The 26,940-nt window shown below is 33.6% G+C and overlaps 1 protein-coding gene across 2 annotated transcripts in view; it reads right to left on the bottom strand.

Moving 5' to 3' along the window:
- TMTC3 (transmembrane O-mannosyltransferase targeting cadherins 3) overlaps positions 1-26,940 on the bottom strand; it is a 65,075-nt gene that overhangs the window by 27,099 nt on the left and 11,036 nt on the right. The window contains exons 2-9 of one of the 2 annotated variants that reach the window (XM_067697497.1): positions 25,555-25,628; positions 23,880-24,096; positions 20,803-21,021; positions 19,351-19,450; positions 14,262-14,377; positions 13,638-13,810; positions 7,314-7,566; positions 2,052-2,200 (exon numbers count right to left, since the gene is read on the bottom strand). In XM_067697497.1, the coding sequence (XP_067553598.1) occupies positions 2,052-2,200; positions 7,314-7,566; positions 13,638-13,810; positions 14,262-14,377; positions 19,351-19,450; positions 20,803-21,021; positions 23,880-24,068 (1,199 nt within the window). In that variant the 5' untranslated portion in view covers positions 24,069-24,096; positions 25,555-25,628. The remainder of the gene's footprint in view (positions 1-2,051; positions 2,201-7,313; positions 7,567-13,637; positions 13,811-14,261; positions 14,378-19,350; positions 19,451-20,802; positions 21,022-23,879; positions 24,097-25,554; positions 25,629-26,940) is intronic. The other variant, XM_067697496.1, reaches the window with a different exon arrangement.

Below are 26,940 nucleotides of genomic sequence, written 5' to 3'. Positions count from 1 at the left end.
ATACGGGCAGGGGGAAGGGTAAGCTGTGACAAAGTGAGAGACTGGCATGGACATATACACTACCAAACGTAAAATAGATAGGTAGTGGCAAGCAGCTGCATAGCACAGGGAGATCAGCTTGGTGCTCTGTGACCACCTAGAGGGATGGGATAGGAGGGTGGGAGGGAGGGAGACGCAAGAGGGAAGAGAAATGGGAACTTATGTATATGTGTAATTGATTCACTTTGTTATAAAGCAGAAACTAACACAGCAATGTGAAGCAATTATACTCCAATAAAGATGTTAAAAAAAACTGAGAAAAATGATTAATTTAACTACTGTATATTAAATTTGCATTAAAACAAAACAAAAAAAAGACGCATGCACCCCACTGTTCACTGCAGCACTATTTACAACAGCTACGTCATGGAAGCAACCTAAATGCCGATCGACAGATGAATGGATAAAGATGTGGTACATATATACAATGGAATATTACTCAGCCATAAAAAGGAACGAAATTGGGTCATATGTAGAGACGTGCATGAATCTAGAGACTGTCATACAGAGTGAGGTAAGTCAGAAAGAGAAAAACAAATATCGTATATTAACGCATATATGTGGAACCTAGAAAAATGGCACAGATGAACCGGTTTGCAGGGCAGAAACTGAGACACAGATATAGAGAACAAACGTATGGAAACCAACAGGGGGTAAACAGTGGGGAGTGGGGATGGGGGATGTGGTGTGATGAATTGGGAGATTGGCGATGACATATATACACTAATATCTATAAAGTGGATAACTAATAAGAACCTGCTGTATAAAAAAATAAAATAAAATTCAAAAAAATTTAAAAAAATTAAAATGATGGTTATAATTCAATAATCCCTATGATCTTATTTAGTATTAATAGTATTAATGTTCTCTGAGTCTGTGCTTTTTGTCTCAGTAACAGAGTTCAATTTCTTTCATTTTGATAGATCCACTTAACCAGGATAATAGTGTGTGGATCAGAAGGAACATGGACATTGGAAGTAGTCAGGTGTAAATCTGAATCAAGACTCTGCTGTTGACTAGCTGCATGGTCTTGTGTAATTCAGGTAACTTGTATGAGCTTCAATTTTCAAATGTGCAAAATGGAATTAAGGAGTGTCAAGATTAAATGAGAAAAGTCTAAAGAGTGTATCCTGGAGTTGGTACGTGATAGGCACTCCAAAATTGGTAGTGAGTATAACTGGATATATGGATAGAAGCTAAGAGAAAAGGTTTGGTAGATGGCATTGAAAATTGTAATCATGGATGAGATCATCCAGGGAGAACATGCAATGTGAGGAAAATGGCTATTAGTAAAACTCTGAGAAATAAAAAATATTTAAAGAGCAGGTGCAGCAGGGAGAATCTGAAAACTGAGCAGAAATGAACAAATGTGGAAGAGAATCAGGACTGAGACTTTTTATACATGCCAGGGAAATAAAATTTAAATAAAAGCATTGACTGGATTTAGCTATGAGAGGAAATTTGTTACGTGTTAGTAAAGTGACGTAGAGAGAAGTCAGAATTCTGTGGGTTGAAGGGTGACTGGAAAGTAAGAAAAAGGAGATAGTGACTATTCTGTTCCTTAACTATTGGTTTAAGGTAATTAGGACATGGTGGTTACGATGAAGCAAGAAATTACAGATTGCCTTCTATATGCATTTTACATATATTAACCTGATATAACTCACTTAAGGAAGAAGACTGTTATCTGAGTTCACTGCATATGGAAGTAGCAATGATCACCTGAAACTTTAGTCTCAATAATATTCTATTTTGCATTTGGGTCTGACTGAAAGTTTGTTATGTCTCAGGCTGTAAAATAAAATTATATAAATATGAGGAAGACCACAGGATGAGGTAGGGGTCATGTAGCTTTCCTAACCTGAATTACAGACAATGAGGAGACTGTCAATGTGAAAAACAAGAAGGTATAAAATATGACATAAAAACTAAATAAACATTTTAAATACTTAAATGTATCATACTGAATTCTATAGTTAATAAGCATTAAATGCACTAACATTTTAATTCACCTTTTGTTTGATATTTTCTGCCATCCATGGGCTACCAAAATACAGAACCCCATGCTAGGAACATATAATACTCTCTCAGCAACAACAAATCCAACTGGGAAAAAAAGGTTTGATGCAGGAATAAACGGTAATGCCATTAAACAAAGTGCCTACAAAGAAAAAAAAGACATTTTATTAAATTAAAAAATATATGCACATAAACAGTCAAATCCAAATATTATATCACTGAATTTGGATAATGTACTGGTGGACCATTTTTAATAATACTATAATGGATACTGATTTAAACATAAAGAAGGATGCTTAAGGATGGTAACAACAAACATGAGGAGGTATGTCAGCAAGGTGGAATGAAGACTTCTTGAATGCTAGAACTTATACCTAAGGCTCATTCAATTATCAATAAATAAAAAATATTTTTTGAAAATATATCTAAAATAAAAAACAGTAATTTTTATATATCTAACTTATGTGCTTGTGGTAAAAATAAATTGAGAGTAAAATATATTAGGTTTTAATAAAACTACAAATTGTAGGTTGATAAAATAGCCAAACATATCAGTTTTTATTATTTTACTACTATCTGTAATACTGGAAATTGATAAGGTACATTTCAGACAAGACAGTAGACTACTTCTATACATTACTTCAGCGTTACTTTGCATAGTATTCTGATGGGTCACATACAATTAACGGAGACTTAGTATATGTATAAAAATAAACCTGGTCCCTTTAAATCAACAGTCTTTTATTCTATAAGAATTTCTAAAATTCTAACGCTGTACACTGTGTTAGAAATAAACATCACAAAATGCTTAGACTTTTTGCCATTTTGAAAATGGGATGGCATATGGTTTCCAATTACAAAGCCATTACAAAAGATAAGACACAAATAACTAGCACACAAATAACTTATGGAAAGAAAAAAGTTGGTTGTCATTAGGACATCTGTTTCTATGGACATCTCCTTCCATATTTCATTACCCTGATTTGTTTTATAGTACCTAATGGAATAAACTTCAGAAGTTTGAGAGTCCTCTAACAGTTTGAGAGGAAGGAATGCCTATTTTATACTTTATTAGTAAAAATCGATGTAGAAATGTAAATACAGTGAAAAGAATACTTTCTCCATGAATCACAAATTAATAACTTATAATAATACAAAAGACGGAATCTGAAGAAAAGCACTACCATCAAATTGCGCAGTATCATATCAACTTATATGTCTGAAATTTTAGTGTTTTCTTTTTAATCAAAAAGGTAAAACATTAAGAGTGCATAATTCACTTTCCACTTCCCAGAAATGCTTGATTTAAAAACAACCAGCTAGCTGTGAAACAGAGATTTGTTTCTAAATACATGATCCTTTAAAAAAAAATATATTCCCTATTAATTCATGGATGCCCTAAGGCAATTTCACCGGAAAAAATTAAAAGTTTTAAATTCAACCAAAGATGCATCACAGACTGATGCGTAAGCTACACAAAAAAGAAAAACCATCTCTCAAAAAAATCTGTTTTTTGAATAAGAAATGTCTCAATGATTAACTTACTCAGAAGTTCTAGTATGCTCTCTATTAACGTATGCCAACCAAGTTTACTGTAACGAACATAATATCCTTCTTCCAGTGATGTAAACTCTCCTTAAAAGGAACGAGGGGGCTTCCCTAGGGGCGCAGTGGTTATGAATCTGCCTGCCAATGCAGGGGACATGGGTTCGAGCCCTGGTCCGGGAAGATCCCTCATGCCGCGGAGCAACTAAGCCCGTGCACCACAACTACTGAGCCTGTGCTCTAGAGCCCGCAAAGCCCGCAAACTACTGAGCCCACGTGCCACAACTACTGAAGCCTGCGCACCTAGAGCCCATGCTCTGCAACGAGATGCCATGACAATGAGAAGCCCGGGCACCACAACAAAGAGTAGCCCCTGCTCACCGCCAACAAGAGAAAGCCCGCACAAAGCAAAGAAGACCCAACACAGCCAAAAATAAAAACAAATAAGTAAATAAATTAAAAAAAAAAAAAAAGGAAGGATGGTAGTGGAATAAGCCAAGAGTTTGGAGGCAAATCTGTTTCACTTCTTGTTATATAACATAAGGAAAACTATTCATATCACCTCGTGACTTCATTTCATTATAAATAAATCAGGGATTAATAACTACTCACTAATATTGTTGAGATACATATGACATCTTATTTAATAAGTGCTTAACGTGGTATCTGGTACTTGAGATACTCCTTTGATCTATGTATCTTGTTCAGAGATCTTCAGAAAATTATCACCATTAAAAAACAGCATGTTTAGTTTTATACATATTTTCAGATTATTTTCTATTATAGGTTATTACAATATATTGAATATAGTTTCCTGTTGTTTACCTATTTTATGTATAGTAGTTTGTATCTGTTAATCCTATACTCCTAATTTATCCCACCCTTCCCTCCCCTTTCCCTTTGGAAGCCATAAGTTTGTTTTCTATGAAATTAACACAATACTGTAAATCAACTATATTTCAAATTAAAAAAAGTTTAAAAAAAGTATGCTTAGGACTATACTTAAAGCAGTTATACCTAAGGTCACAAGTGTTCCTTTTTTATACATATAAAACATAATTAATGTAATTAATTAATATAAGTATGTTTATTTCATTGGCAATATCCTATTTTTCATTCAGCTTGAACTACACAAATCATTATTTTATTTGCCAAAACTCTGTGTATTTACCCACCCCTCCTTTTTTGCCTTTCTTTTAGTTAGAACCCCGGCTTTGGATGTATTCTACCACATATATGCTTCATCTTTATTTATGTGAGCAGCAAAAGCACTACTAGAAAGTCCCAAAGCAAAATAGATTAATATCATCATAAACTCGTGATCAACTTCAAATTGATCCTTAAGACTGCTGAGGATTCCTAGGTTTCTTTGGTAGGCTCACTCCCACTCTCTTTGACTATTTTGAATCTTGACTACCTTTCTCAAAATTTTGACCCATGTCACTTTCAGCAGGTGACCACACTTGCAAATTTTCAGAGAAAACTAAAACAATAAAACAAGATTTCCTTCAATTCTCCGCTACTAAACCTACCAACATCCACATTCATGTTCATTTCCATCCTTCCTGTAACCATAAGTGGTGTCTCCATCTATCTCAGGCCAAACCTGAGCTCTATACCTCTAATCTCACTATCAATCATCTCTTCTTTCATTTACTTAATCACTTTCTTATGAACTTTCTACCTATGTTAAAAATGCTCTTGCCTCTCCAGCCTTAAAAATCTTCTCTTCTGACAACACATCTTTAAGTTATCTTACCCAATTCATTATGCCCCTTAAGTATAAAACAAGTTCCCACACTCTTAGGAAAAGATTTTTGGAGCCATGGCAACAAGTAATTGGTTGTAACCTCATTTAATCAACATTTCAACTCAATGAATATGTTTTTGTAAGCCAACCCATTAGTGATATAAACATTTCAACTCAATGAATGTTTTTGTAAGCCAACCCATTAGTGATATCTCTTTGTGTCAAAAAGAGACAGCCAACTGAGTGCTCCAATGAAAGTGATTCTACATGCCAACCAAGCAATAGTCTTCCCCCACCATCAACCCACTCCAGACTCTGAAGGTCCATCAATTCCAGATCTCTGTGCTTCCCCCAAGCCCTACAGAAGATCAGCAGTTCATTATACTTGAAGCCCTTGCCTGACTGGCTGTCTTTCCTAAGTTAGGAAATTCAAGCTTGTCTCATCCTTTGAAATATTCAAAGTTAAATCACCCCTACAGGTTACCTACACTAGCAATCTCCACTTCCTCACTTCCTAATCAAATCACTCCACAGAAATAAATTTCATTTAAGTAAATAATATACGTAAAAGAGGTCAAATTCAACTGATCTCACTTCTCTACTTGACAGCAGCTGTTAGTGTTAACCATTCTTTCTTGAAACACTTTCCTTTCTGTACATTTTGTGTACCTCCCATTTAGGTTCATTTTCCTTTTTATGGTATGTAATGTGGAAGCTTTTCAAGACTTAGATATAGGCTTCTTCTCTTTCATTCTATAAAGCCCCTTCAACTATTTATTGAGGGAAAATTAAGACCAAATACTCTAAGGCATGCATTATGTGTATGAATTAACTTCTGTACACCTAGAACGGTGCCAGCTAGTTACCATCTCTAAGAAATATGACAAAATCCCAGTTGAGAAAGGCTGCTCTATAACCTCTCCATAGGCCTTCTTCTCCACATCCTGGTTTCAATTACTATCTCTACGGCAATTATCAAGTTTCTCTATGGTAATCAATCAAATTTTTACGTGTAGCTCAGTCTTCGCCACTGAACTCCAGACACAAAGTGCTATTCGAAATCTCTATCATACTGTTTTATAGGTACCTCAAACTCAACAGGTCCAAAAAGAATAGTAAATATTCTTTTTTCAAACCCTATATTCTTTCAAATCTCTCTAGAATGCAAGTTCTCTAGAAATGGGGACCCTGTATTTCCTTTTATTATCATATACTCAGTGCCTAAAATGCTACCTGGTACATAGGCTGAAAATCAAAAATTTTTATTGAATGAATAAGTGAATCTAGTGGCTGCAGCCAGAAATAATATATTTGCAAAGTATTAAAACCACTTTTTGGCATATAGTAAATGCTCAAGAAAAGTTAAAGATTATTATCTTCTTCCATAATTTAAAGTAAGAGGCAACAGAATTATTATGAGTAAGATGTGAGGGCAGAGTTAAGAAAATTACAAAGAAACAGATCTCAGAAAAACAAGAAAAGACTTTAATCAGAGTTCTCTGAACACAGTAAGAAAAACCTCAGGGAGTAATGAAAGTCTTGCTAATGAAAAATAAAGAGCTATGTATTTCTAGTTGCTTATCTTACCTGACACTCTTCTCTGTGCCAAGAAAACAAAGAAGTATATAATATGACTCATTTCTTTAAAGAGTGTATAATCTAGTTGGGTAAAGGTAAGAAATATATTAAAAAAAATGATGCTAAAAAGAATGCTTCATGATTTCAGAGTTCCCATCAAATTATGGAAATTCATAATCACTCTTTGTTTCATATGCTGAATGTGCAGCATTAGTCAAATTCTGATATATAATTCTAGGATAACCTAAAATAAGTTCATAAATTAGGATGACATGAACAAAGAAAGACAGTAGTTCTTTAAAGATGCTTTTGATGAATTAAAGGCACTCTTAATTAATAAACTGAATATAATATCACCTAAAAATTTAAGAAACTTTCTTACCATTAAAACAGTCTTGGAGGAATTACCAGGGTATCTGAGACTGAATACTCCCAAAGCCCCCAAAAAGCAAAAAAAAATTAATGTGGCAAGATTTCGAATATCTAGAAATGACTCTATAAGTGGTATTGTTCCCATGGTCCAATCGCAGCAGAGCTCTGAAGGATTTAACAAAAGCCAAGCATTCACAGGAAGGAGGTAGTTAAAAGTTAGCTGCCTTGTAGGAGTTGGGCTTACAGCAGCTGGGTTATCAAACCTGTGTAAAGAATGAAAAAGAAAGTTATTTAAACTAAAACATTTTTTAAACACAAAGTTAATATATAACAGATATAAATAAAGTACTGAACAATAATAATAAAAGCAATATTCTACATGTAATCTTGTTAAACCGAAGACAAATATTTTTATGGATATTTCAGACTCTTGCCAAAGTTCAAACTGTCTAACCTTTATGAAATGCCTAGTTGAGAGCAATGATATTTATGAAGAACTGTTTGAAGGGCAAGCAGGTGATCTATTTTTAGTTTATTATTATGATTCAGACATGCATTCTATAATATTATGACATTCTGCAGAAGCACTTTCATTAAATTATGACCTTCTGATTAAAAGTCATAAGAAAAGTTTTATAAGATTCATTGTTGCATGTGTTTATGAATGCTTCTGAGAACACTAACCAATGTTTTCCTACATGAGACGTTTCTTTCACCACTAAGTGCTAATAAAACTTATGCTTCCTAGAAAGAATTACTATGTTTTTCTTTTGTCACGAACAGAAAAAACTATATTACCTATGGGCTTTTCCTCTTTGCTTAGACTTCTAGAAAGCTAAAAACCAAATTCCCAGTACAGAGGAGTAACTGTACCTATGTAACATTTTATTTGTGTTCTACTTAATATAAGCTTATATCCTAGTTTATATAGGCCATGATACATTAAATGTACATTTCATTAATTTAGTCTATTTTCTGCATATTAAGTCAAATCATTTTTTTAAAAGTACATTTAAATGAATCATTTCAGATTTTTATTTCTTTAGGCTATGTTCTAAATTGTATTGGCTATATTAACATATAGTCCTTTAAAAACCCTATTTCTCATTTTAAAATGAATAAGCCAATGAAAAATCAACCTCTACTACTTATTTGACTTGGTCTTCTTAAAAATATCAAATGGTTGAGAAAAAGTACGCAGTTTTTGAACGAATAATATTTTCTAAACTTTCATATTTGAATATATACATATATGAAAAATACTAAGTCTTGAAACTCAGGACTTGAATTCTCAAAATAATCAACAGAACGGAATACAAAGCTTTTCCCCTGTAATCCACTTTCAGAGTTCATTTTAAAAAATTAACAGTTTATCTAGGATAGGTGATTTAATAATTGAACTGCAGTCAGAGTACATGTCAAAGCAAGTCAAATCATATTACAATCAACCTCAAAGGGTAACAGAATAAAATTTATATAACACACACAAATACATACACACACACACATTTTTAAATGCTTACATTTGGAAAATATATATTTATAACATACCCCATACAGTCATCCACACACACATATACAAAACAAATACATTCACACCTATAAACCACATTTTCATATTGTAAAACTAGAGATAGAAAACAGTTGATTCAAATTCTCTGAAAGGAATGATAAACAGAACAAAAACACTGAAACTAGTGAAAAAGGAAATATAAAATATCTATCTACAATTCAATTTATTTCCCATACTATCATGCTTAAATGAGCTGTTTAGTTTAGCATGGCTAGACTCAGAAATTCTGGAAGTTAAAAAGTAATTATTTTTTAAAGAAAAAAAATGCTGTTAAGAAGGATAATTATTACACAATGGAATACTACACAGCCATAAAAAACAGTGAAATAATGCCATTTGCAGCAACATGGATAGACCTCGAGATTATCATACTTAGTGAAGTAAGGCAGAGAAAGACAAGTATCACATGGTATCACTTATATGTGGAATCTAAAATAATGATACAAATGAACTTATTTATAAAACAGAAACAGACTCACAGGCATAGGAAACAAATTTATGGTTACCAAAGGGGAAAAGGTGGGAAAGGGATAAATTAGGAGCCTGGGTTTAACAGATACACACTACTACATATACTGATAAAACAGATAAACAAGGTCCCACTGTATAGCATAGGGAACTATATTCAATACCTTGTAATAACCTATAATGGAAAAAAATCTAAAAAAGAATATATATATATATTTATGTAAAACTGAATTACTTTGCTATACACCAAAAACTAACACACTGTAAATCAACTATATCTCAATTTAAAAAAGAAAAAGGAAAGAGAGAAAGAGAAAAAAAGGATAATTATGTGAAAATCACAAAGAATGTGTTGGGCATAAAAGAAATTATCTGAATAAAATTTATTCTAACCAGGGCCAGAAATGAACTATCATGGATAGCAACATGAACAATATTTTGGGCTTTTGTTTAAAAAAAAAGTTCTTGCATGTAATGTCTGTCACTTAAAACTGAATAGGGAACTAGTCTAAGTTTCCTCTTAAACTTTAGATAAGTAAGGTGAAATGGAATAATGCTAATCTTAGAGCAGGGAAAAAAACGATATGAAGACTGTTAAAATTCAGTAAAACTTTTGCTTCTAGCCTTAAACAACTAAAAAATAGACAATATATATAAAACTTCTTTTTTTTTTTTTTGTGGTACGCAGGCCTCTCACTGTTGCGGCTTCTCCTGTTGCGGAGCACAGGCTCCGGATGCGCAGGCTCAGCGGCCATGGCTCATGGGCCCAGCCGCTCCGTGGCATGTGGGATCTTCCCGGACTGGGGCACGAACCCGCGTCCCCTGCATCGGCAGGCGGACTCTCAACCACTGCGCCACCAGGGAAGCCCTAAAACTTCTTTTAATATACTGAGTATCAGGCAAAGGACAATACCTGATAGGAAAAAAAAACAAATGAGGGGAGCCCTACCTGGAGAGATTAGTACCTCAATAGAGTTTTTAGTCTGTGCAGCAAGAGAGAACCTGAGTGGAATCCACTTGGATTTCTGAGTTGAGAAGATAGAGCTGGGAGCCCTAGAAGTCCAGGGGGTTAGAATTAGTGGGCAGAATATCAGAGAGAAGAAAGCTGCTGAGAAAGAACTCAGATCTGTAGAGGATCTCTCTCCAGTTTCCAGTACTAATGAGAACTGATCAGCACACATATGTGGGGAAATACCTAGGGGACAGTGTAGTGGGTTGATTCATGTCTCCCCAAAGTTCATGTCTATCAAAAACCTCAGAATGTGACTTTATTTGGAAGTAGGGTCTTTGCCAATGTAATTACAGTTAAGGTGAGGTCATACTGGATGAGGATGGGCCCACTATTCAATGACTGAGGTCCTTATACAAAGAAGAGAAAATACAGAGAAACAAACATGGAAGAAGGCCAGGTAAAGATGGAGCAGATTACAGTGATGCAGCAACATGCCAAGGAATGTCAATACCAGAAGCTAGGAAAGAGGCACAGAACAGATTCTTTCCCAGGGCCTTCAGAAGGAACCAACTATGCCTGACACCTTGATTTTGGACTCTGGCCTCCAGCACTGTGAGAGAATAAATTCCTGCTGCTTTAAGCCACTCTGTTTCTGGTAATTTGTTAAATCATATCTAAGAAAACTAATACAGTTAGGAAAATACCTTCTGAAAGGATTAGATAAACATTCACAAATATCAAATACAACTGGGAATAGTTCCTCAGCAGCCAGAGTGGAAATCCTCATAATTCATAGTCTATTGGTAGAGTGGTCAGAAGGGTCTTGTGTCAGCAAGGAAGCAAAATTAGCCCTATCCTAAATGCTGCTGTGGTCTCCCAAAACAAAGCTTAAAAGCAAGACTTGAAGATGAAACATTTTTCAAATAACTTACATGCATCCCAGAACAATGGTCTACAATACAGGAATACATTAAGGTAAAGTTCACATATGGCACCTATTAAAAAACTACCAGGCATGTGAAGAAGTAGAAAAATACAATCCATGAGGAGAAAAACTATACAATCTAAATTGACCAACAAATGATACAATTAGTAGATAAAGACATTAAAGTACTGGAACATGCAGAAACATGGAATACACAAAAAAGGCCCCAAAAGAACTCAAACAGAGATGAAAACAATGTCTGAGATGAAAAATAACTAGAAAAAATTAAGGGCAGATTAGACTATGCAGAAAAAAGATTAGTAAACTTGAAGATACAACAAAAGAAACTATCCAAAATGAAAATGGGGAAAATAGCTTTGGAGGGAAGGGGAATAAACAGAGCATCAGTATGACTTCAAGAAGCCTAAAATACATGTAACTGGAGTCCTACAAGAAGAGTGGAGAGCAAAGTAAAAAATATTTCAAGAAGTAATTTCCAAAATTTATATAAAGTAAGACCTACAGATTCTAAAAAGCTCAATTAACCTAAGCATAAGAAACAAGAAGATAAAAGAAACATTAACTGAAAGTTTGTACCTTTTGCCCATCTTCACCCAAACTTCCAGTTATAAGATAAATAAGTCCTGGGGATGTAATGTACAGCATGATGACTGTAGTTAACAAGACTGTATTGTATATTTGAAAGCTGCTAAGAAAGTAGATCTCAGAAGTTCTCATCAAAAGGAAAAAAAATTTTTGTAATTATGTGTGATGACGGATGTTAACTAAACTTATTATGATAATCATTTGTGTGTGTGTGTGTGTATAAAACCATTATATTGTACACCTAAAATTAATACAATGCTATATGTCAATTATGTCTCAATTTAAAAAAATATATAAGAAGAGAAACAATGATAAAGAGAAACTATTAAAAGCAGGCATAGAAAAAAAAAGATACTACATGCAGAAGCATAAAGATAAGGATAAGATTTCCCATTTAAAATAACACAAGCCAGAGAATACAGAGCAACATTTTTATATTAGTGAATGAAGAACAGTCAATGTAGAATTCTACACTCACGGGAAATATTTTTCAAAAATGAAGGTAAAATAAAGATTTTTTTAATATACAAAAGCTTAAAGAATTCATCACCAGCAGTCCTACATGTCAAGAAATGTCAAAGGAAGTCCTTCAGTCACAAGGAAAAATGGTGCCAGATGAAAATCTTGATCTAACAAAGCAATGAAGAACACTAGAAATGGTAACTCTATGGGGTAACATAAAAGAATTTAAAATTTAAATCTCTTCCAAAGATAATTGTTGAAAGCAAAAGTTAACAATGTATTGTCAGATTTACAATGTATACTCAATAAAAATGTATGCAAATAGCACCAAGGCTAAGTTCTTATTTATAATAAGTTTATATATTTACATAAAAATTTATTGTATATATTTGTACTATATATGCTGACATTTATACTATATATACTTGCAATTATAATATGCCTTTCAGATAAACTGTGATAAGCAAAGGACATAAACAAAAAACCCTAAAGCAATCACTAAAAATACACAGCAAAGATATACAGCTAATAAGCCAACAAGGAGCTAAGAACAGAGTATTACAATATACTCAATTCAAAAGAAGAGAGAGAGAAAAAAAGGGAACACAGAACAGACAAGACAGAGAGAAAACGATTAGCAAGATGGTAGATTTACAACAAACTATCAACAGTTGAACCCCCCCATTTAAAAGACAGATTATCTGACCAAACAAAAAAGGAAGACCCAACTATATGCAGCCTACAAGAAATCTACTTTAAATAATAAAGATATAGATAGATTTAAAAAGTAAAAGATAAACCATGTAACACGAACAAAAGATAGTTGGAGTGGTTACATTAATATAAGGCAAAATGAATGTCTTAGTAAAGACTACTACTGGAGATGAAGCTCATTTAATAATGATAAAGGGATCAATTCATTAAGAGGACATCACAATCCTAAACACTGATACACTTTATAATAGAGCTTTAAAGAACATGAAGCAAAAACTGATAAAACTGCAAGGCAAAATAGACAAATCTACAGCTATAGTCAGCGATTTCAACATCCTTCTCTCAATAATTAATAAAACAAGTAGACAAAACTCACTAAGGATATAGAAGACTTAACCAATTTTGGGGGGTCATTATCTTGACTGTGATGTTTTCATGAGTGTACACGTATGTCAAAACCTATTTGTACATTTTATAAATATGCAGGTTTTAAAAAAGTATTAATTATACCTCAATAAAGCTGTTAAAAAACCTCAATGTAAATCAAAGACTTTCTGGAACATTTACAATCACTTAAAATGCAAAGTTAAAAAAAAAAAAGATGGAAGAAAACAAAAGAACCAGAATATCATACCTGGTGAATACTGGAAGTTGGGATTGAATAACCTGGACTCTAATCACAACAAGTAATAGTGTACTGAACATCAAAACAATGAGTTTTATTAGTGTCTGCAGCATAGAAAATGGAATACTACCCTTTCCGCGAAGAAACTGTCCAGCAGTAGTACATAATAATGGCAAAGTATACTAGAAAAGAAAAAAAATGTTTAAGTAACAAATAGCACTTTACTGTAATTTTTCAACAATTATCATACTTTCTAAATGCAAGATTAAATAAAAATTGACCAAAATTATAAAACCAACATGGAGCAAATGGTGGAGCTGATAATGAATAAAACTGAGCCCAATAATCTTATCCAATAATTAATTATACTGTACAGTATTACTGTGTGCTTTCCCAAGTTGCTTAATGGTTTCATTATTGAAACTTCCTTAAAAAACTGAAGGTATAATATAAAATGTTAAGAAATTTTCAGTGGGTATGAAGGCAAAACATGTTTGTTTCTTGCAAATTTTTAGTAATCATAATTGGTAAACAGACCAATTTATATAATAATACATTTAGAAAATAAGTTTATTATAATCTGATTCAAATAGGATAAAAGATAGCAACAAGGAAATTTAGATTTCTCCTTACCCCCTGGGCAATAAATACTTCATACACACAGCAAATTCCCACAACTGTTATTCCCTGCTCTTTACACAGTGTTGCAACAGCCACTAAAAACACTGTCAACGCGATAGGAGTCCACACTGCAATTTAAGAACAGAAAAATATAAAAACACACAAAACAATTTTATAATATCATAAAAGGATATTTTAAGTTAGACAACTATTAGACATTACTGAAAAACTTTACTTGTGATTCTATATTCACATTTGTTATTTTCCACTGACATACTTTATATTTTAAAACATTGAAATGCTGTAATTTTTGCTTTATATATTAAAAAAACAAGATATATAATTTGAACTAAAAAATTTTTGTGGACAGGAAAATTATCTAACCAAATGCTAACATTTAAAAACAAAGGTAGAGTGGCCAATCTGGAGAAGAGAAACTTACAGGGTTGAGTGTGGTAATTAATGAACTATCAATTTGAAATGAAGATAAATACCTGAAATTATCATAGAGGTACCTATATACTTTATTATATCTGTGAGTAATTAAAAACAAACTTGAAAGTGAAAAATACTGGGCAAACTACAGTACCATTCTTACTAAAAAAAGACTATAAAAACGAAAACATGTTAGCAATAAGCATTTAAATCAATACTATTCTTTAAAAAATTTGTAACAGAATATTCACAAGTTCTATTTAAGTGGAAAACCTACTTCATCAATTTTAAGTAAATGTCTACTACTCAGTAGTAATTTGATTAAAGAACCATGAATTGTGAGAGTAAATCTGGATCTACTACTAACTTGCTTTGTGATTCTGGGCAACTTTTCTGAGCTTTAGTTTTCTTATTGGCAAATATGATTTCTAATTCTTTTCCAGTTTAAGAAATATATGGTACTTTGATTGTGTGACCTCAGTTTTTATTAAGGACATTAATCAAAGTAAACTCAAATAACTGACTTAAATCCAGGTATAAATAAGAACAGAATTCATGAATCTAATACATTTTTCTTTTGTCACTGGGCTTCATATAGAAACATCTGTTTTTGAAATCATTTTCAATTTTAAAATACTCTATAGAGTAACATTACTGAAAGGAAAAACAACTGAAAAAAAAAATGAGAACACTATTGGAAATACTAAGTATTGATATAATAGTATTCCTTCCTCAAAAAAGTATCTCATATTCTAGTTAGGTCTAAACCATCAATATTAATGTAACAGATTACATCAAGGGTTGAACTATCCTGCTAAAGTCACCAAGAAATTCACAGAGCAAAGAAATTAGTAGATGATTAGTTACAAAACAAGTTGAACCTAAGTTGGACCTTGAAGGATATACAGGACATGAAAGAATTGGGAAAGGGGTATGTATGAATAAAGGAATAGAGGAGGGAATAAGCTTGGCAAATGAATGATACAGATGATACAGAATGGTATGCCTGAATGGGTATGCACAGATTAAAAACTAGTGGGAAACAATGGCCTTGAAAATAGGTATATTAAACAGTTTATATAACCGGTTTAGCATATTTCATTGCATTTCAATCACCTTATGGGACATGAGGGCACGTGCAATCGTACTCATTTTTAAGATGAGGAAAGAATTTTGAAGGTTTAAAAAGAGTCATGCACAATAAGGAGACCATGACTTTAACTTGGTTCTTCTGATACTAAATTCAGAGCTTCTCACTAATTTGTATTTTCACTCCAAGGAAGAGAAATCAAACAGCTGCCTTCCAAGATGCTGGATTCAATGTAAGCAACTAATAGTTCTAATAAAGGCAAACGTTTTGCTAAAACCAGTCACTTCAGTTCTTTGGTGACTAAATTACTTTATGAACATATACACTTTGATTTTTATAATCAGGTCTCTGTGGCTAAAGTTACCATGTGTGATTTTGTCCAAAACAAGTACCCCTGCTAAATAAGTTGACACTGAAAAAAAAAATACATGTATAAGTGTAGAATCAATTTCAATCATCAAAATCTATTCCAATTTCAAAATATGTTTCCAAGCTGACTTTACATGTGTAAAGGTACACACCTTCAGTAATCATGTATTTAAATAGTTATTTTAAGTATTTACTGCATTTGTAGGGGAGAGAGATAACAATAAATAAATATTTTTTGTCAAATGGTGACCTAAGTATTATAGAGAAAAACAGAAAGTGAAGGGAAATAAAACGGAGGGGGGAAGATGAGTGGTGCTACTGATGACATTTGAGCAGAAACCTAAAGTAATGAAAAATCAAGTGCAAAGGGCCTAAGATGAATGATGCTTGTGAAAAGGGTATGGGACATGAATAACCCAGAATTTGAAGTGATTAAATAATTACAAATTGAAAATCTTTGCATAGGACAAATACCTTAGATAGAATGGAGAATACAAAGATGATGACAAAACTGTGGTCTCAGGAGTGAAATAATGAAATGTGGCGTACAAAATACCATAGCGGAAAAGAGGACAGAGAGAGGTCCTGAGCAAGTTTCAGTATGTTTTCAATTAGAATTTAAAATATATTATATTCATTCACCTAATCATTTCCTCAACAAATATATACTGAACACTCACTGTATACCAGGAACCATCTAGGAAATGGAGATAAGAAAGTGAGAGAAAGTTACCTACTCTAATGAAGGTTATATCCTATTGTAAGAGAACAATAAATGGGTTAAAAAAATTATGTATTTTTAGATTAAAAATGAGTTTTATGAGAAATGTAGGTTAAAGGGATAGAAAGCAACATGATTTGGTTTTTGTTTTGGTCAAGTGGTAAAGTAGCATGACCTGTTGATCTGTTAGCCCCTTTCCCCAACATCAAGCCTAGAAAGATTAAGTGAGAGGAAAATATGGCTTCTAAGATATTAAAAACAAAAAAAGAGAGAAATTCCTGGGCATTGAAGGTTATCTTAAACATCATGTATGTTTGCATGGGTGTTTCGAGGGACTACATCTAAAGCAGAGAGTGAGAAGATTTTTTTTAAACGTTTTTCCTAGCCAATCCTGACTGCCCTGGGTAAATCATTATTTGCGCCTTTACTGTAGAAATCTGCAGCTACCGTAGGTTGTGGGTGTTCCAGGGATTAAATGAGAATACTTCCGAAGCCCTGCTGGAATAAGGAGTAAGATTTTTTTTAAAGGTACAAAATGACCAACCACTCTTCAGCAGTCTCTTCCACCCACAGACCTTCCATCTAAATGCAGGGGGGTGGTAGACTGGCCTGTTCTTAACGCTGATTCTCTTTAAGAGACTAGAGCAGGTAGTTGGTAGAATGGTAACAATAGTGATCAACAGTGGCCCTGGGGAACCTGGAGATCTCCACCCTGGATTTTAATGAGTCACCAGATGGACAGAGTGGCGCTGGTCTTTCTCTTTATCACTTTCTCACAGTGGTTGATAACTTTCAGAGAACATGTGGCCTGAGCTCACAAGCCAAAATAAGTAGATACCTGAAGGGTACCACAGTTATAAAAGAGCGAGCACAAATATAACAACATACATGACTAATTAAGAATTAACTGAAAAGACTAAGAATTTAAAATAAGTAATTCTAAAGGAAAGATACTGGAGTTATAAAGAATATGAAATCATTAAAAAGGACCAAGTAAAATTATTAAGGATCAAAAATATAATAAAATGAAAGGATATTTTACTTAGAATGAAGAACTTCTCTAAGAGGGAGACCGTTGAGCTGAGGCCTGCTGATGTAAAGAATATAAATGAAACAACTATGTGAAGATCTAAAAGAAGAAAATTCAAGAAAGAGGGTACAACAAGTATAAAGGCCAGTGCTTCACTTGTTTAAGAGTAGCAAGAAGGTCTGCTTGGCTATAGTGAAGTGACTAGGGCAAAACTGCAGGAGACATGTTTAGAGAGATAGGCAGGAGCCTGATCATGGTCTTGAAGTTCACAGTATTTTCTAAGTTTATCATTCATGTTTTGCTTAGGATGGTATTTAAAGATGATATTAGTTTGCAATTCTATATTAGCTACTGAACTACCTCTCACTGCATTACAGGCAACAGGAAAAATAGGGACACCACTTCCTATGAGCCAAGTACTGCTTTAAATCCCTTAACATGCTTAACTCAACTAATCCTTCTCAACAGGTAGGGACTATTATTATCTACATTTTATAAAGAAACTAAAGCACAGAGAGGTTATGTAATCTGACCAACATAGTAAATGGAGCTACTAAATGGTGGACCTGAAATGTGAAACCAGACTCCAGAGTCCATGCTTTGAACCACTATGTTATACTGAACTCAAAACTGTTTTAAGAAGGCATTGTGCATATAGCATCAAGAGGGAAACCTACTCGTATTACAAATCTAAGAAGCTGTTTAACTAAATTGCTTCTCTCTTGAAACTTTGTTTTCATACATACAAAATTAAGCTCCTTATCATCAGTGCCTTGGGTTTATAGTGAGAAAATTCTCCAACAACACAGAAAAAAAACTCAGCATTAAATTTTAAGATTAACCAAGTACAGGTTAAGGTCATAATGCGCTTCACAGTATGTGCCCTTTCATGCACATTGGGCCTACACTCTTAAAAAATCATTTTATTGCCTGGAATTTGTTTTCTGACATCATTAGCGCTAATGGGTTAATGTATACAAAGCATTTTCCAGGGTGGGCTACATGGAGGGGACTAATTAAATAGCTGAACTATGATCAACACATAATAAAAGTTATACTCTAACAGGCTTTTAACTTTGCCTAAACAATACAATTCATAGCCTTCACATGTGTTACCTATATAAAGACAACTGGAGTATTGGTACTTCATCATTTACAGGTAACAGCAAATGGAACTAAGAATGATCCTAAAACTCTTATAGTCTAGGGAAATTTTTAAAAATTAGATCAAATAGAAACTGTTAGTCATGATAAAATATAAACTACAAACAGTAATTTTTAATATTGACAATGTCACATACTTTTCTTATGTCCATAGATGCTAAAGTACAATAGCATGCTATATAAAGATAAATACCAAAAATGGCATATGTTTTATAAGAACCACTTGAAGTAAACAGAAATTACTTGATCGAGTTTTATAGCTAAAGTAAAAAGTTAAATGTTAGACATTTACCTATGGAATTATCTGGTCCTTTCGATTTGGTATATGACAAAAATGCAGCTAGAAAAAAGATAGATGACAAAAGTTCTGCTCTTCCTACAACACCTGTTACCTAGAAAGGGAAGGAGAGGGGTTCATATTAATAAAAAGCATCTTGAAAATTTAACTATAATTGCAACAGCAGTTGAATTAGAAATTAAACTGCCATAACTTTTCAAGTGCACATTTCTGTTTTTTAAGCATTCTTTGAGTGCCCTCATGTGGTGAATTTGTATGTCTTCTATAAAAGTAAATTTATCAGTGACTGTAACAGTTCTTTTATTATTCTGGAGTAATTATAGACTCAGAGGATGTCGCAAAAATAGTATAGAGAAGTCCTGTTTACCCTTTACCCAGCTTCCTCTGATGGTAATATCTTACACAATTATAGTACACTATCTAGATGTAGTTCTTACATGTTTTCTTAAAATACAAGTGTTCTTAAAATACAAAAATATAATAAACTCAATACATTATAGCTCACAAATAAACCTGCAAACTAAAATTTAAAAAGACAATAAACTTTAAAACATCCTTTTAAATTCAAAAAATTTAAATATAAAGCCCCCAAATCCCTTTAAAGTATTCTGAACTCACTATAAAACTTAAAGCAACCTACTATTTTTGTAGCTGTATAGAAAAATGTTCAGCTAGACACCAAAAGTTTCAAGATACTGGGAGAGACGCACAACTCCCCTCCAACACATACACACACACACACACACACACATACATACATACATACATACATACAGACACAGACACACATACCCCGGCAGAGTTTAAGCATACAGACTCTTGTTTAAAATTGAAAGCTTGTAACAAAGCAACTGAATAGAGTCCTCTTTGCTCTGCTGAGAGGCGATTCTGGAGTCTCAAGATTACCAAGAAAAATACAGTTATAGTTTGTGAATGTGCTGGTGATGAGCATATTGGCAATAGTAGAGACAGCTCACAATTTTTAAACACATGGCAATAGACAATAAGAAATTACTGAGCATCATCTGTTACGATATCTGTCCATGTCTGCATGTATTTTGATAAATTTTCATCCCTTACATAAGTTTCTCTTATTATTTTCTGTCCTTTGAAACAAAAAAAATGCCAAGTTGACAAATATTTAAAATCTTTATTCATATAAAAATTAGCAAAGAAAATTACTGTATTCATTTATATTTTACATCACTAAAGTTGAGTGATTACATCTTATGTTCTTGAATAAATGTGTTTCAAAATTTGTTTTAAAAAATTTTACATAGTAGGAAAGTTAGACTCTACACTAATAAGTTAAGACACTGTACCAATAGGAGTCTTCAAATACTTGGATTAAAGTCATGGTTAATTTTTTTTTTTCCTTAAAAATATATACCATTATAGACACGTATAGGAATAATGCAAAAAACATCAATTTATAGTTTTACTTACTGCTTCTGTGTGTATTGGGTGCACTGCAAAAAGTAAAGAAGCAATCACACTACTCCGGTTATCCAGAAAGAGTTTGCAGACTTTAAGAAATATCACACTAACCACAGCATGAAAAATCATATTTAGGAGATGATATGACATAGGTTTCAGTTCACTAAACAAATAATTTAAGCGAAACGTCAATACTGTTAAGGGACGGTAAGACTTGTGGCTTCTCTCCTAAAAGGAAAAAAGAATCATCAATCATTGATTATTAAACTATCTCGGTCCTTCTGGGTACATGAACTAATCACTGCTTTTACTACATTTGGCTGAGAAATAACAGTAAAATAATGAAATGCCCCAAGAATAATACAAACATAAAAGATAGCTCTATGTGGGTTTTTTTTGTGTTTTCCTATTTCCTTTGTACAAAAACAAGGCAATTTCATCTCTGATATATAGTAGTCAAAGAATTAACAGTAAAAGAAGACCTAACTACTAATTCCTCTTCAATACACAAATTTTAAAAAGTAGGACAATAGTGATATTAATCAAGTTGTAGCATAGGATTTCTCTCCAAAACCAGCTACCCAAACTATTACCAATACAAGCATTCATGTAACTGCTGGCTAGATCTTCAAAAGAAAACATAAGAACAGAATGCTTACCCAGTGCAGTTTAAACAATGATGACTCAAAAAGGTACTGTCTAGTTGTCTTTTGAAACGACACCTCCATAATGTATAAACCTGAATATATTAAACCAAACATACTACACAGAGAGTAATACAAGAGCAAAAACTTTCTTAGAGAATAGATACCTTTGTTATTGCAGTCTCTATTGGCAATAAATCAAATTCTATGTGAGGTACTGAATTTCTTTATAAACTAAAAGTTATATTTAACAAGAAATATTTTTACTCTAAGACAAAATCAAACCAGATTTAAGAATAAAACACACAAGTTAAAAAGATATAAAATATTATCCTATTTATTTTTTGTAATTTTTCTTTAAGATGTTGGGGGTACGAGTTTATTAATTAATTAATTAATTTTTGCTGTGTTGGGTCTTCGTTTCTGTGCGAGGGCTTTCTCTAGTTGTGGCAAGCAGGGGCCACTCTTCATCACGGTGTGCGGGCCTATCACTATTGCAGCCTCTCTTGTTGCAGAGCACAGGCTCCAGACGCGCAGGCTCAGTAGTTGTGGCTCACAGGCCTAGTTGCTCTGCAGCATGTGGGATCCTCCCAGACCAGGGCTTGAAGCTGTGTCCCCTGCATTAGCAGGCAGATTCTCAACCACTGCGCCACCAGGGAAGCCCTATTCTTGTAATTTTTTATAAAGGCATCCACACTCACCTTCTTTGCTCTCCTACCTCTTACCATATTTTGCTGTAACTCTGGTATATAGCTATAGACTTAAGCCTGCTCATCCCCAATAGGGAACATTAGGAAGCACAAGAAACAAACAGTTCCCATTTTGAAATTAAAAGCATTGTAATAACTCTGTCTGTATTCACTATACACAACATGAGTGCTATCTACCTAGAATGCATTTTCCTGCTTGGCTAATTCCTGTACATCCTTCGAATTTCACCCCAAGCATACAAAATTGTTTTTAAAGGCAATGTATTGAACTGAAATGACTTGTAACAGAAAGCAGAAAAATGTTGTAGAAACCTTTTGGTTTCAAACCTTTCAGGTCAAAATCTAATGACATGATTAAAATCAAAATAGATATTAGCATAAATTGGGGGAATGGACATATTTCTAAGAGTCTCTGGGGATAAAGGGTATGGGTAGAGGGGAATAAATTATCTAGAATATATGTTATAATAGTACCATATTTTCCCCTTGTTATCAAAAGACTTATTTCTTCTAAAGGCTAGAATTCGGTGAGAATAGGAAAGGTTGCAGGAAAATAAATAATCTGCTTATTTAATAAGAAAAAATATTTGTTTGTGACGAGAGGAATGAAAGATTCCATACCCCTCCTTGAGAAGCTTCCAGATTTGGAGAATGCAGAAAGGGGCCAAGAATGACAAATGACAAAAAGTGTTATATGTTATGTTATGTTTATATGTTATGTTAAGTTGTTAGCACATAACAACTATGTGCTATGTACTACAGACAGATTAATTAATCCTCAAGGTATTATTCTTTTATAGATCAGGAAAATGCCTCAGTCATCTAAAAGCTGTGTTCCCACCTATTTCACACAGCTTTTACATGACAGAACTAAAATTAGAATCTATCTATATGATCCCAAGCTAACAAAGATTTAATCCAGTGACCTTCAAAATAAAGTTACTGGCAAAGTAAAAATATCTCCATAAACATGAACTAAACTTTTGGGTTCTCAATATAAAATCAAATTAAATATTAGGTAGGAGATATGGCACAAATTAAAATTTTTAATAAATCATTTTTTCTGCAGAAAAGTAGGCAATATGTATACTTAGCATTTTTACCCTTAAAGTCTAATCTATTTATATTGAAGTGACATATATTTTTAAATGGTTAAATACCACAAGCAGTCATCTCTTCTGCCTGACTCGTAAGAGAGAAAAAAGAGAAATAAATTCAGTTAGATTTGTGTTACGCCTACTGTTCTAACACATTTGGTTTTTACACACATATATTATTTTTAAAGAGATTAAGCCAAGGTACACAACCAAGGAAAGAATCAAGTACTATAAAAAATATGATCGGGCTTCCCTGATGGCGCAGTGGTTGAGAGTCCGCCTGCCGATGCAGGGGACACGGGTTCGTGCCCCAGTCCGGGAAGATCCCACATGCCGCGGAGCGATTGGGCCCGTGAGCCATGGCCGCTGAGCCTGCGCGTTCGGAGCCTGTGCTCCGCAGCGGGAGAGGCCATAACAGTGAGAGGCCCGCGTACCGCAAAAAAAAAAAAAAAAAAAAAAATATGATCACATTTTCAACTTCCTAATTTATTACAAACATGTCTCGTACAAAATTTTTGAGGAAAAAAATCCATAATTACTATGATGATGGCAATGCAATGTTGATAAAAAATTAGGAGTACTAAACTACCGAAATAATTTAAAATCTGAGATACATATAAGTAATATATACTTACTTCAGACATAGGGGTTCCCCAGAAATCATTCTGAAATAAAGTTTTTAAAGGTGTAGATGGATGCAGGTCTTTATTATCCAGTATTGCTGACACATCATCAAAAACAAAACCACAAAAGAGGCTGTTCCAATAGCAAGCAGCAACTACGCCTATTATTAAGGTTACTTCTTTTAGGTTAATATCAGCCATCTTTTCCACAAGCACTTGTGGACAAAATCTGGAAGGGAAAACCATGAAGATAAAATGAAATAAGCAACATTTTTTTCTCTAATAAGTATAGTTTTAATAGAAGAATAAGCAAAATAAAGATAGAATGCTAATTCTCACAGAGAATTAATTCTTTAAAGCTCAGTTCAAATTCCACCCACTTAAGGAGTATTAGCTGACCACCTCTCCATATTCCTAACCTAAGACAGAATTAATTGCTCCTTCATATGTGTTTTCATACCTCTAATACAGCCTTTTATCACATCACTCAATCTTTAAACCTATCTCTTTAGCTAACTAGATAGTGAACTCCTTATCAACTGTCACAGGTCAGGTCACCTGGGAAACAAATATATATAAGATATCTAAAAAAAAACCTGGCATGATGTGCTCCAGCAGTATCTAAATGAATCCTTGTGGGAAAACAAATACATACTTAAAAAGACACTGATCATGGGTTTTCTGAAATGTAAATAAAGCTGTTTAAGTACCTTATGACTATAAAGATCAACTATTACCTAAATCAGGAGTCCAAACTTGTAGCCTGAAGCCCTGTTCAGCTTGATCAAAAGCCTTTTAAAAATATTTGTCTTGCATGCCTTTATGCTAACTGTATACTAGCCAGTTTAACTACTGTTCCTTTATCTTTTACTGGATTGAGTTATTTGATGGACTTATCTTATCTGCTTGGCCCCTGGGGCATAGGAGTAGTTTATGAAACAGATATAAACTATGGTTTTTCTTCTTCCCATTGCAACAAAAGCTTTTAATCTAGAGACAGGTCTTCATACATGACAATTCATAACTAAGTCATTGCTTTAGAAAAGATTCAGTGAGGGAATGTTTATAGAGTAAAAAGAACTATATGAACTGGAGGATACTGGTGAATCAACCCTACTATAAAAATAAGGTTTGAAGGTATACTCTAAAAAAACAAGCTGATGAGATACTTTTCTAGCTTGAGTAGTGTCATTAGTATCACTTTAGTGTTATCACTTGTGGAGGGAAGAATAATGGTCCCCCAAATATGTAAATCATCTGAACCTGTGAATATGTTACCTTACAGAGCAAAAGAAACTTTATAGGTGTGATTAAATTGAGGATTTTGAGATAAGGAAATTATCCTAGATTTTCTTGGGTGGGCCAATTCAATGATAAGAGACCTCACAAATGAATGAGGGAAGCAGGAGACTTGAAAAAGCAGAGGTCAGAGTGATATGATGGCTGCCTGTGGGCCACAAGCTAAGAATTGACAGCAGCCTCTAGAAGCTGGAAAAGACAAAGAAATACATTCTTCATTAGAGCTTCTAAAAGGACCACAGCCCTACTGACATCTCAATTTTAGTCTAGTGAGATCCATTTTGGACTTCTGACTTCCAGAACTGTAAAATAATAAATTTGCTATTTTAAGCTACTACATTTGTGTTAATTTGTTATAGGAGCAATAGGAAATTAATATATCACTCACAGAGTCAGAAGATCTGGAACCAGAGATATATCTGCAGGAATTCTTGTCAGATCAGAGAAGAATAAGGTAGAGACCTTAAACAAGATACGAGCTGTATAAGTATATATATATATATAGATATATATATATATATATATATATACATAAACACCTATGGGAAGCTATTGAAGTTTCTTTAGAATGAGACAGAAAAATTTCAGAATACATTAGACTTTTAAAAGAAATGTTAAACTGAAACCAACAAATCAGAAAGGAAATTAGCTGTTCCTTTTGAAGAAGTCTGGTTTTCAATTAACAGAAAAATTACCTAAGAGTTTATCTTGAATCCAGAAGAAATTTAGCATCTCTAAATGGTATGGTCTTGTACACATTATCAAAAAAAAAGTTGATGGTGTGTGTTTAAAGATTGGAGAGATCTGGCTCAACTTCTCAACCACAGTAAAATGACAGTCAATATTTTTTTAAAAAAGGAAGGCTATAAATTCACAAGGATAAAGACAATTGGAGAGGAAACCACAGCATATTTTGGAAGCTGGAAAGGTAAAATGTTTAATAAGTGACTCAATAGAGATCAAGAAAGTGAATCCTTACCTGAAGGGGGAAAAGCTAAAAAGTTTTCTGCACTCCTGCCGGCATCATCTCAAAAACTGATGCCAAGGATCTCAGGAAGTAGGGCTAGGAACAGATGGACCTCCCAGGTGGGGCAGTGGCTAAGAATCTGCCTGCCAATGCAGGGGACATGGGTTTGATCCCTGTTCTGGGAAGATCCCACATGCCACGGAGCAACTAAGCCTATGTGCCACAACTACTGAGCCCTTGTGCTGCAAATACTGAAGCCGGCATGCCTAGAGTCCATGATCCACAAGAGAAGCCACCACAATGAGAAGCCTGTGCACTGCAATGAAGAGTAACCCTCGATACCCTTCTTAGTATAGTTTTAGACCCTCCAGCTATCTTCTACCAATTGAAAACAGAATCTTATAAAATTTTACAACACTGGAAACAAAGAGAGGGTACTAAAAGCTTCCAGAAAGAAATAATGCAGGTTCCATACCAAAGGTTACGAATCCAAATAAATCACTTTTTTTTTTTTTACCAACAACGTTAGAAGCTGGCGGGGGTGGGGGGGTGGGGGGGTGAAATTCAGAAAACAAAAAGGGAATAATGCTTCAAATTTCTGATGGATAATAATTTCCACCTTAAAATTCTATATTAATAAACCCAAATTTGCCAAGTAGAAAGTAGAATAAAAATACTTTAAAACATTCAAGGTCTCAAAAATGTACCTCTAATGTTTTTCTTCTCAGGAAACTAATAGAAGAGATACCCCAATAACATGAGGAAGTATACTAAGAAACATAAAGATAGGGAAATCAGGAGATAAGG

Source organism: Pseudorca crassidens, chromosome 11 (genome assembly GCF_039906515.1).
Source record: "Pseudorca crassidens isolate mPseCra1 chromosome 11, mPseCra1.hap1, whole genome shotgun sequence".
Taxonomy (NCBI): Eukaryota; Metazoa; Chordata; class Mammalia; order Artiodactyla; family Delphinidae; genus Pseudorca; species Pseudorca crassidens.
The sequence above is the reverse complement of the archived record's forward strand: the minus strand, read 5'-3'. Positions and strand labels throughout refer to the sequence as shown.